The sequence below is a fragment of the Eurytemora carolleeae genome, unplaced genomic scaffold (assembly GCF_000591075.1).
Source record: "Eurytemora carolleeae unplaced genomic scaffold, Eaff_2.0 scaffold462, whole genome shotgun sequence".
NCBI lineage: Eukaryota > Metazoa > Arthropoda > Copepoda > Calanoida > Temoridae > Eurytemora > Eurytemora carolleeae.
Window position 1 is genome coordinate 122,386 of NW_019396408.1, and position 12,636 is coordinate 135,021.

General features: G+C 32.3%; 1 protein-coding gene across 1 annotated transcript in view; it reads right to left on the minus strand.

The window, feature by feature from the left end:
• Window positions 1-6,080: 6,080 nt before the first annotated feature.
• The window catches only part of LOC111702717 (uncharacterized), a 28,032-nt gene continuing 21,476 nt past the window's right edge, over window positions 6,081-12,636 (minus strand). Inside the window, exons 13-21 of the mRNA XM_023474488.1 lie at window positions 12,022-12,161; window positions 11,506-11,661; window positions 11,054-11,149; window positions 10,336-10,388; window positions 9,664-9,735; window positions 9,273-9,322; window positions 7,931-8,040; window positions 7,608-7,771; window positions 6,081-7,267 (exon numbers count right to left, since the gene is read on the minus strand). Of these exons, the coding sequence (XP_023330256.1) occupies window positions 6,684-7,267; window positions 7,608-7,771; window positions 7,931-8,040; window positions 9,273-9,322; window positions 9,664-9,735; window positions 10,336-10,388; window positions 11,054-11,149; window positions 11,506-11,661; window positions 12,022-12,161 (1,425 nt within the window). The 3' untranslated portion in view covers window positions 6,081-6,683. The remainder of the gene's footprint in view (window positions 7,268-7,607; window positions 7,772-7,930; window positions 8,041-9,272; window positions 9,323-9,663; window positions 9,736-10,335; window positions 10,389-11,053; window positions 11,150-11,505; window positions 11,662-12,021; window positions 12,162-12,636) is intronic.

Consider the following 12,636-nt stretch of genomic DNA (forward strand, 5'->3'; position numbering starts at 1 on the left):
AATGCTAACTCCTAAAGAATATGGTTTGTATCATGTATGGATACTCCTGAAGAATATGGTTTGTATCATGTATGGATATTACTGAAGAATATGGGTTATATGGATACTCCTGAAGAATAAGGTTTGTATGGATACTCTGAAGAATATGGTTTGTATCGATATTCCTGAAGAATATGGTTTATATGGATATTCCTGAAGAATATGATCTGAATGCTAACTCCTAAATAAATATGGTTTGTACCATGTATGGATACTCCTGAAGAATATGGTTTATATGGATACTCTGAAGAATATGGTTTATATGGATACTCCTGAAGAATATGGTTTGTATGGATATCTGAAGAATATGGTTTGTAGGATCATGAATACTCCTAAGAATATGGTTTATATGCATATTCTGAAGAATATGGTTTATATGGATACTCCTGAAGAATATGGTTTGTATGGATACTCCTGAAGAATATGGTTTGTATGGATACTCTGAATAGTAAGGTTTGCATGAATACTCCTGAAGAATATGGTTTGCATGGATACTCCTAAAAAATATGGTTTGCAATAATACTCCTGAAGAATATGGTTTGTATGGATACTCCTGAAGAATATGGTTTGTATGGATACTCTGAAGAATATGGTTTGTATGGATACTCCTGAAGAATATGGTTTGTATGGATACTCCTACAGAATATGGTTTGTATCATGTATGGATACTCCTGAAGAATATGGTTTGTATGGATACTCCTGAAGAATATGGTTTTTATGGATACTCTGAATAGTAAGGTTTGTATGAATACTCCTGAAGAATATGGTTTATATGGATATTCTGAAGAATATGGTTTGTATGGATACTCTGAATAGTATGGTTTGTATGAATACTCCTTAAGAATATGGTTTATATGCATATTCTGAAGAATATGGTTTATATGTATATTCTGAAGAATATGGTTGCATTGATACTCCTGAAGAATATTGTCAAGTGTTTCAAGAATATTAGTTTAACGTGTCATTGTTTGTGTAATATGTTCGCAAAACAAAACTCAAGATACGGAGAGAACCAGAAAATATTGGATTTATTTGTAAGAGAGTCGCCTTTTATTTATTTGCTGGGGTTACCAAAATTCAAGACTTTTGTTAATAATTAAATAAAAGTTAAGTTGATCCATAAACATCAGAATTTGATCATTTTCAATTCCGGTTCTCTTTACAAAATGATTTGCTGATATATGCCGAAAAGACAAGAAAGGAAGTTTACAAAATTAAAATAAAATATATATATTGTATTTTGTATATTGTATTTTGTAAATTAAAACCATGAAAAGGATTATTTGTAGAGCATAACTTTATAATTTTTTGTATTTTTTCATTGTTCTTATATGTTGTAAACTTGTACCCATATACCTATCCCCTTTTATCTTGGGGGAAGGGGGGTATCAGCAAAATAAACTATATGTAAACTGTTTGCGCAATACAATATAATTTATAGACGAATTATGGGTATACAGTGAAACCCTTTATAACGAATACAATGAAAGAATTTATCAAATGTCGTATTCTTCACTTTCTGATAATGGAATGTTGCAGATATTTTGTTTTTTTTAATTATATGATTATATGGAACTCTTTAAAACTGTTACAGCATATTAATGGCTATTTAATTATTTTCGCAAATACTGAAATTTACGTAATATAGTATAAAACTCATTGAAAAATTCTCAAGACGACATTTGATAAATTCTTCCGATGTATTCGTTATTAAGGGTTTCACTGTAATTGTATACCATTTAAGCCTTATATAAACATACAGAGACATGGACTAGACCGGAGATTTATGGGTTAAAGGATTCCTGGTGAAAACCTGAGGATGTGTAGGCGTAGACAACAGAGTATCAATGTATACAGAACCAGTATATGTAAAACTCACAGAGAAACATAGAGCAGAGAGTATGAAGGTTTATAGAACCAGAGTAGGTATGTATTTGATATAGAACCAGTGTAAGCATAGATAGATAGTGCTTTCGACGAAAATGTTAATGACATGAAAATAGTTAGAATCGATTCACCATGCGAATTTACCCCTATTTCGGTACCAATGACGGTATGAGTTCTCCATTGACATAATATGACCTCCAAAATGACCACTTGGAGGTCAAAATGGGCAGTTGTGACCTCGGGAGTCAAATTTTCGAACAAAAAAGATTAAAATGGATTTACCATGCATGGGCGTTTATCCCTGTTTAGACACCCGTGACGATATTTTTGTGCTATTAATATAAGTTGACCTCCTAAAATGACCCCTTAGAAATCAAATTGGCGGATAATGACCTCCGTGGTAAATTTTTTCAAAAACCAATATCATTTTTGAAACATGCATATGGTTTTACCTATAAAACGATACCTTGGACGGCTTGTGCTCTCTAAGACATAAGTTTAAATTTGACAATGTGTTCTTTTATGCGTGAACAGTCCCTATGGAAAGCCCCATAAAAAAACTTACATCATTTTTGGCCTATCTAACTCCTAATACCTTGAATCTATCAAAAAAATGGACTAATAGCAAATAAAAGCGTGAACATCATTGATAAGGTAAAAATATTCTTAATTAAAGTGATGATTTTTTCCAAGCTTTTTTTGTAATTTCAGATTCACAAAAAATGTTTCATTTTTGCACCCTGGTGGGTTAGATAAAAAAATTTGATTGAAATAGCGAGCTGTGGATTGTATAAACTGATTTCAAAAAGAAAATTTAAAAAAAATTATTTTTGTGGTCTGAGCAAGGTTCGTACGGAGGTAACCGTAGCTCTCTTTTCTTTTTTTCTTTTTAATGCATATTTTATTTTTAGATTGCTCTAGCTCCAAAAGTAATAATCCTGAAATGAAACCTAAGACTAACAGCTTATGGTTTAAAAAAAAATTTCGAAAATCTTTAAATTTTTCCATACTTTGTGAACTAATGAAAATGAAACGTGAAAAATCGAAAAATTGAAAAATTGAAAAATCCAGGAAATCGATTTTTCGACTTACTTTCAAATAATTGATTGTAACAAAAAAGTATGAGGCCTAGAAGGAAAAATTTTACATCATGAAATAACTGAAATATAGAGCTTTCGAATGACACCTTGATCGTAAAAATTGAACGAAAATTGTTTCCTCAGTTACTAATACCCCTACTGAACAGTTTTTTTGAGACACCCTGTAGATGTCTCTATATGACTATTATCCTTCCCTCCGTTTCTCTCAACTCTGTAGGTCAGTTTACATATCACCATGTTCTATTATTCAAGATGTCTCTATATGACTATTATCCTTCCCTCCGTTTCTCTCAACCCTGTAGGTCAGTTTACATATCACCATGTTCTATAACTCAAGATGTCTCTATATGACTAGTATCCGTCCCTCCGTTTCTCTCAACCCTGTAGGTCAATTTACATATCACCATGTTCTATTATTCAAGATGTCTCTATATGAACATTATCCCAGCCAGTCCCTCCCCTCAATCAGTCAACCATTGTTACGTATTGATAAATTTATCTGTATAGAGTAGTATATTTAAATATGGAATATACGGACAACCCATATTTGAATAATATTTCATACAGAGAATATATATGACACAGTGAAACCCTTAAAACTGTGTAATTGGAAGACGACTTTTAGACTCAAGTTTAAATAGTTCAATGAACGAGAATCTGAGAAAAACAGGAATTGTGCAGAACCTCTTTTGTTGATTTTTAAACAATTTGCTTTATATCAACATCAAATAAGCATTTCTTGAATGTTGTTTCTATATCTAGCATTATTGGAAATATAAGCATTTTGTAGACGGTGGTAGGGGATTATTGCAATATAATGAAGACTACTTGTGTATTTAAGGTTTAACAAGATTTTTTCGAATTACAAGTTTACATGTAATTAAAGAGAAGCTTTTTAATTAACAGCTTATCTCTGTTTCGATGTTTTTGTGTATCCATGCTGTTTAAAAGCTTGATATAAATCAAAATTAAAATCGAAAGTCGTCTGCATTATATTGATAAAATTGCCTACCACCGCAGATAAAAACAGGGCGTCTGGTCCCAGAATCGCTTTAGAATAAAAAACTCTAGAAGTGAACTGTTATTAAAATTTGATTTAGCATAAAACAGAAAGCTTGTCTTCAATTTTTTGAAATTTTTGGCCTTTGTCGCATTCACCCGATAGATTGTCGTATACGTTGAATGTTGATTGGTGATAACTATTAAGATATAACATGCTTTACTTCTATCGATCTAAACAATTGAAACCAGAAAACAGTAGAATAGAAAGACGACATTAAAGCAATATTAAATGTATTTGATGTTGTTACAAAGCAAATAGTTTTACCGTCCATTCCGGACATTCCGAAATATGGTCTGCCTTTGCTGTGTTGTCATTATTACCACTATTTAATATTATGTTCAGATTTTACTTCAAATAAAACCAAAATTAAGTCGAAATCTGGACAAAAATTCTTCATATCTCCGCTAATAATATTGAAAGCACAAAAAAGGCAGACCGAATTATGGAAAGACTAGAAGTATTATGCGATTATTAACTCTAGAATTTTAGTTCTAAAATAAGGTTTAAAACTAAATGTTACAGATGTTTTCAAAGAGTCGAAGACGACGTTTAATTCGTTTTACTACTGTCATGTTTCATATGGGACACCCTGTATAGTTAGTGGCATCTAAAATATCCATTTATCACGGTTTTATATTATGGTTTATACTGATTGAAATAAGGTAAAATTATTAAAAAATCATAGTTTCTAAAATGTTAAAAAATTCATGCAACGCGCCTTATTCCTTTATTACACATCAAAAACCATCAGACCCTCCTCACAATATCTTTCAGATGTGCTTCAAAACTTCAGCGTCTTCACGTCATTTGTAAATTCATCAAATTGAGTGTGACAGACCAACGTACAGGGTGTCCCACGAAACATGACAATATAGAAAGACGACTTGAAAGTCGTCTTTGATATTTGAATTTATTTGTGACATTTAGTCTTCTATCTACTTTAACATGCATGATTCTGAAAACAATTATCACATAATTCTCCTAGCCCTGGCATTTCCAAAAAGTGGTTTGCGTTTTTAATATTACCGGAGATATATAGTTTGGTTCAGATTTCAATTTTGTTAAATAAAAGCAATATTGTCGAAATCTGAACGAAATTGTTCATATCTCGGGCAATATTGAAAGCACAAAAAATGCAGACCACGTTTTGGAAATGGCAGGACTAGGGGAATTTTGTGATTATTATCTCTAGCAATTTACTTCTAAAATTAGGTTGACAAATAAACGCAGCAAATTATATCAAAAATAAAGACGATTTTCAAGTCGTCTTGCATACTGTCATGTTTCGTGGGACACCCTGTATCTGTTATCAAAAATATTGATAAGAAGCGAAATGATTGTCGTCTTTTGCGTTGTTTCAAGTATAGTTCCGCTGAATGTATATTGGGATTTTGTCCAGGGTGTCCTTACAAAAATGCCCATGACATTTGAAATATAAAATATAGCATTGTAAAAGATCACAAAGTAATTTGGTTAAAATATTTGAGCTTTTTGAGTAAAAAGTTTGAAAATATAGGACCAGTCGTGGCTATTCCCCTCTATTCTTAACTCTATCTTTAAAGTTAAAATTTGATTTCCAACTCTGTACATATTTTTTGGAACACCCTGTATAAGCACCTTTACGAATGCGCATCATTCGAATTCTAACCTTTGTTGAGATGATAGTTAGCTATAATGACTGAAAGTCAAATATGCATTAAATTCAGTTTTTTTTCAAGCGTAACCACGACATATAAACTTTACAAAATAAAAAATTCTTCAGTAATCAACGAAAAATGTTGTTAATGATGGACGATCCTTGATTTTCTTGTTGAATTGAGTATAAACAAATGCATCTCGAACCAGTGAATTCCGTTCATTTATAAGTTTTATGATATTTCAAAATTGGCGTTAAGGTTAAAATACTAGTTTTCTTGCTACTTTGCTAAACAAGTGCCCCATAATTTCACCCTTAATATAAAAACATTATCTTTTACCTAAGCCGAATTGTATCAATTTTTGATAAAGGTTTATTAAAGTCGCCGGATCGGCACGAATCAAATACGCATATATGAAAAGACTAACAATATAAATAAAACAAAAATCATAAAAAAAAACGTTCACGCATAATTTAGATAATATTTTTAAATTGTTTTCAATCCAATTGATTTCTCTTCAGATTGTAATTTATAATTTTCCATAAAAAAAAATTCAAGATGTCTGATTATTTTAAAAAGTTTGGCCGACGCTGAAAGTCTAATATAGAAATACAAAAGTAGTTGCACATAAGTTTTAAACTAAATTTACTGGTTTCTACGGTATAATGTGGATTTTAAATGATATTCCTTTAAGGGACTGTAAACGTAAACGTCAAGGTTGACGAGATAACTCCTTACTTTTCAAACAGAAAATTGAATGCCTGTAATCGCGAGTGTACTGTACACTGACACTCCTTTTTCCGCAAGAAAAATAGGGAAATATCCGCGAGCGATGATAAATGATTCTTGAAATCACGTGTTCACTGTACAGTGTACAATCCCTTTAAATGAAAAATCGTTAAATATTTGGCAAACATTAATGTTACATGGGAGAATAGAATAAGGAGATCCGTCATTTTAATTCCACTCTTCATCTTCACCTTCCTCATCCTTCTTTTCTTTATGATCATCTTCATTTCTTGGGGTTTCTTGATCCTCCCAACCTTCTTGATCTTCCACATTCAAATCCGTTTCCTCGTTTAACTCATTTTCAGGATCTTCTTGACATCTTGGGGTTTCCTGATCCTCCTCATGTTCCTGAACCTCAATTTCTTGATCCTCCTCATGTTCCTGATCCTCAATTTCTTGATCCTCCGCATGTTCCTGATCCCATTGTTCACATTGATTCTCCTGATTCCACTCATCATCAACATGATCTACATCTTCAACTTGATCTTCCTGATCAACCTCTTCTTGATGCTCTTGATCCTCCGGTAGCTCTTCAACCCTGTCCTCATTAGATGTGACCCAGAGAGTCATGGTGTTGTCGTAGCCATCGTTCAGACTTATCTTCTCAGTTGCCTGGCTCCCCTCATTCTCCTCCTGGTCGAACTCCTCGTAATCCGTCTCCTCCGGGTTAACAGGGATGAGCTCCGTGTCCGTGTACTCACTTCGTAAGCTCTGAGGTCCTGATTCCATCATATCCATGGACAGCAGAGAATCTAAATATCAGACAATTTAAAAAATTTTTACAAATTGTTTACAAGGATTTAACTAGTAAGAGCCATTAAACCCTTTAAAGGGATTGTTTACCAGTATTAAACAAAGCTTATTTTACCGATCAAAGATGTGTTTAACACTTCTCATTTGAACAATAAGATCTGTTTTACAAAAGTTTGCTAACATTACTTCCCATTTGCAATAAAAGCTTTTGGAGTTTCTTATTCCTTGAGCAAGAAAGATCAATAAGCAAAACTTCGTTTATATATTTTCAAATAAACGAACAGTCCCTTTAATCCATGAAATCTTGTTCTAAATAAAAAAAATCTGTAATATAACTACCTGCATCCATACTTTGGAAGAGTAGTTGATTTGAGAACTCAATACTAGATTGTATTGGAGGAGGAGGTGAGCAGAACAATTGCATGTTTGGATTCCTCTCTAGGCTTGGATGCAGCTCATCATCACAATAAAGGTCTTCAGTTAACCTAGGTGTTGTTGTAAACCTTTCATATTTCAAACTTGAATTATTTGTACCAAAGTCTCAATTCTTCCATGAACATAAAGATTTTTTTTGAGAACAGAAATATGCAAGCAAAGTGAATTATGATGCATTTTTATCATTTCTGAATAATATTGTTTTTGAATTTTTGTTACACCATTACATGATAATACTTATTTTATATAATTTGTTTCCACTGGACCTGCAAGAGTTCATCAAAGAGTAACGGTATCGTTTCATATGAACGCTGTCCATTGAACCATTTTCTTCAGCCTAAAAAACAAACAGGTCTCCTTTATTTTTAGAGGAAAACGATAAACATGCAAACGTCTAATTTTGCAACCCCAAAACAAGGCAATGAAAATGTCATGGATGAAATTTAATTTGATATTCAAAATACAAGTCTTAAGTTTTTTTAAAAAAAATGCATTGTTGTTGCAGGCTTGTTGTATATTAATAAAAACCCCATTCAAAATGATGTATCTCAAGACTAGAATAACTATAATAATGCATGAATAAAACCAATAATAATATGACAATTTGTAAATTTAAACAAAAACTGAATCTAACTAGAACTGAAAAAACTAAAAAAACATATTTTGAGTTTCCAACTTGTTTTATAATGCTGAACACGTCAAATTGAATTGATTTAGTAGTCTTGTTAGCATAAAGCTTATAGTAGCTAAAGCAGATGCCAAGTATTGTTGTTATAGTAAAATATCTGTAAATAACAAAATCTGTAATCTATACATGGTTAATTCAGTCTTTAGACATAAAGGACAGACCACGATTAACCCTTTTTTTTAAGGTACAATGGTCAGTGACAACCATAAAACCAGAATAAAGTCGTCGTTTGACGTAAAACCGTTAAAAAAAAGTTTTGCGACATTTTTGTAATTAAAAACAACTTTTATCTTACTTTATACTGGTTATCAATGTAACTAAATCATACATTTTTATGCTAACTAGGAAAATATAGAAAATCTCGGGCATAAGGCTTGAAAAACTTCTTTAAAATTTAATTTGACCCCCCCCCCCCGGGACTTAATCTGCGTCTTTTAAGATACTAAAGGGCTTCGTCGTGCCTATCTTGTAATATACGGGGTTTAATGAATTTTTAATTTTTACGTTGGTACGGGCAAGTTCCGTTTGTTAATGTAAATAACAGATATAAATTACACAGATCTTTGATATATATGCCAAAGACATAGATTTTGAAGCTTAGATGTGAACATTGGCTGTTTTAATGTCATTGAGTACATGCTGCGTACATGAATTCTGTAGAAAGAACAGAAAGAAATATAAATTTAGTCGTTTTTCTATTCTTGTCATGAAATACTGCCCCGTGGTATATTGTTAGATTCCTGGAGTCTATTTATTTATCTATGAAAAATATGAATCATGCTTTGTTAACGAGTGTTAGTAATTAACTATGGTTAGCCTACGTTTAGTGAGGAAAAAAAGCTAGAGTGTGTTATTTCTTGAATGTTACTGCTGAACGTTACATTAGATTGTCGTCTTTCTTCTCTCCCGGAGCCTCCAGCAGTGCCCAGGCCTACAAATAAACAAACAAATGTTGCATCTCTCTAACTCATAACTCTTTAATTTTTTGCTTGAATAAATTAAGTAATTAGAAAAAATATAAAAAGGTTGCCTGTATTAAATAGGACTAAATTCATTGTAACTCCACGTCTTAAAAATTAAGGAACTCAAAATTGGTCCGATAGTCTCGTTAAGTTTTAATATACTTACAACTTTACAAGCAACCACATGGGGTCATCTGAGAATAAAAAATATGGGTTCAGTCGTTTTAGAACTTATTGGATCCAACCAAACATAAACAATGAAAATATTTATACAGAGAAATATAGTTTTATTGTTAATTTAAATTTATACCTGGATTCGGACTTCTGAGTACAGATTGTATTTGTGGAACAATTGGAGCTGTTTCGTACATTTCAAACCTCTCTAAATATAATTCAGAAATTATCACAAATCTCTTTTTATCCTCTTAAATGTTTTTAAAATGCAGGTACAACCAATGGATTATGATTAATATGAATTAGCAAAAATTGAGTTCGACGGTTACATTTTTGAGTCAAAGCTTGTCAATGAAAAAAAACTAATATGGAAAAAACTAATTTGTTTGACAATCATTCATTTTTTTCTTATATTATTAGTTCCTACAATCATTGATTAATAACAAAGATCGAAAACTAGATGTCGTCTTTTGAAGGTTTAGGAGGTTTTCGTTCACAATAACCCTGAGGCAGACGCCCGAAGGGGTAACGCGCATTCTGAGTAAAATCACATGTCAGAAATAGCCTGTTTTGCGCCGCATGCGCGTAACTCCTTTGAGCTTCTGCCTTAGGGTTATTGTGAACAAAACGCCCCTGAATCTAGTGTTTTATCTTTGTTGTTATTAATCTATGCTTGCAACTGTAACCTTGGTTTTTCTTTGCCAAATTAATTAGTATACCATTTTAAAAACGTATTCACGACTAAAGACAAATTTCAATTTTTGGTATTATTAAGGTAAGACTGGTATTTTAATTATAAAAATGTTACCTGTGTTCTGCACTGAATCTTCTCCATTAGCTACTGTTACAAAACTATCCCTACTGTAAAAAAAAACACATTTATTAAACAGATTAGATTATAAAGGATATTTTTTCTCCATTTGCCAAACATAAAAAAATATCTGTAAGAAGAGGTTTTTTTTCGAAAATAATTCAAATTAAGGATTGAATCCATGGACCAAGATTTGGGTCTAGAATCTAGATAACATTTTTGTCTTTTATATTAATCAAACTTTGGTTGATAACAGGTCATCGTTTGTAGAATGATAAAGTTTAAATAACTAGACTTTTAGGGCGCTTCGCGCCCATCATCTATTTCAACTTTTCATGGTGTTGTGTGAGCATCTTCTCTTTGTACAGTATAAAACAAAAACAAACAAATAAAGTTTGCGGATTTCATAATATTTTTTCGCGCATTTTCAAAATTTTACTAAAATAAAAAACTTTTAAACGCAAATTTTTAACATTTTGATCATTCATAAACCTTCCCTGGGGTTACGTGAGGTCCCACAAAAAATTTGGGCCCGATCGGTTCAGCCGTTTTGACGTTTATTGGATACAAAAAACAGACAGACAAGCCAAATTTATAGATAGATGGTGGGTAAAATATAAAATCTGCTTTAATTGAATTTTTTTAAAATTAAATAATAAAATAGAAATAACAACTATTTATCAAGAGTTGTGAAAGGTATGTAAACATACTCTACCTTAAAGTAGAAAGGTTGGCTTGTGAAGGTTTGGGTTGAGGTTCGATCCTGTTTTCTCCAGGTACAGAAACCGTACAGCACGAGTCCAGAGTATCACTAAAAAAGTACGTATGCAAATTCATTCTGAGGTATCGAGAATTTTTTTTTTGGGGGGGGGGGGCTGGATGTCTTTTGTTTTTTATTACAAAAAATCACTTTTATACATCTTAATGTTCGAAAAACTACTTTTTATTTAAATCCAACAATATTTCATTTTGATCTTTTTTTTAAGATGTTACAACAATGTGACAATTTAGGCTATTGGTCATTTACAATATTTCAAAAAAAAGAAAAACTGATTTCTTACTTCATCTCTAACTTTCTACGGAACAGGTTGGAAAGATATAGGAATTATGAAAACTAAAGTTTTAAATTGAAATTGATAAAAAAAAAAAGTTGCGCGCACGCTGTACCTCAGATCCCCGGCCTCCATGAGCGCGTCCTGGAATGCGGACTGTCTACTTTCCTGCCTACTCTGCGGGGAGGTGGAGATCCTCGACCTATTTTCCTGGGGGGTGGAGGTCCTCAGGGTCATTATAGTCGGTGTCTGGGTTTTCATTTTCAGAATTCTGTTTAGGAATCAAACTTTAAAAAATTGAAGAAAAAGGAACCCTAGAAGTTTGAGCAGATTACTGGGGAAAATGATTTTTGAAAATGTGGGATGGGGGGGGGGGAATATTTAACAAATAACAAATACAAATAAACAATACAAATATAATAATTGGCAAGAACACTATAATGCATATTGAAAATTGCAAGTGAATTTCGTTGCTTGTTTTCGTTTTGAAACGGCAAACAAACTAGAACTAATTTATTTCCCTATTGGGATCCCATTATTAAAAGTCATATTTCAAGATTTCAAGATTTCAGTGCTTAAAATAAACAAAATGTTTGGTAAAAATAGTGATTTTTTCAAGTTTTGTACTCCCCTGGCTGTGTGTATTTGAGGTGGGGGAGGGAGGTGTTCCATGTCTTCAGCCATATTGTTGAATATGTTGGAGGATTTCCTCCGACCTAACTCTGGGTCAGGGTTGATCACACTCACATCATTGTTCAGAAGAGATTGGACCTACCGATCAGATTTGTGTTGTTAAAATGAAGTGAACAGAACCTTTCTCCATGCCATAAATTCAGGGGTCCATATAATTTCAACAAATGAGATCCAAAATATTGATTGATTAATATGTGAGAGGCAGAAATTCACCATGTTGCCTATTGTAAACAAATGTAAGTACGATTTCTAGTTGTTAAAAAAATTCCATACTGAAGAATTATAACTGTTAAACATAATATATCTCATTTATTGATTGCTGAAATTAACATCTTTTAACCCTATTCCTGCTGGGATACTTGAAAACCAGGATACGCTAGGAGGGGGGGGGGGGTAATTAGACCCCCCCCCCTCTAAATCCCATGTTTGATGTTCAAATATGACAAATGATACATAATTGGAAAGCTCTAATGCTCTACTTTTAGAATCCGCAAACAAATTTGCAAATATGCAAAAATTGATTTTTCCGCAAAATCCAGTTATATAGTAAAAA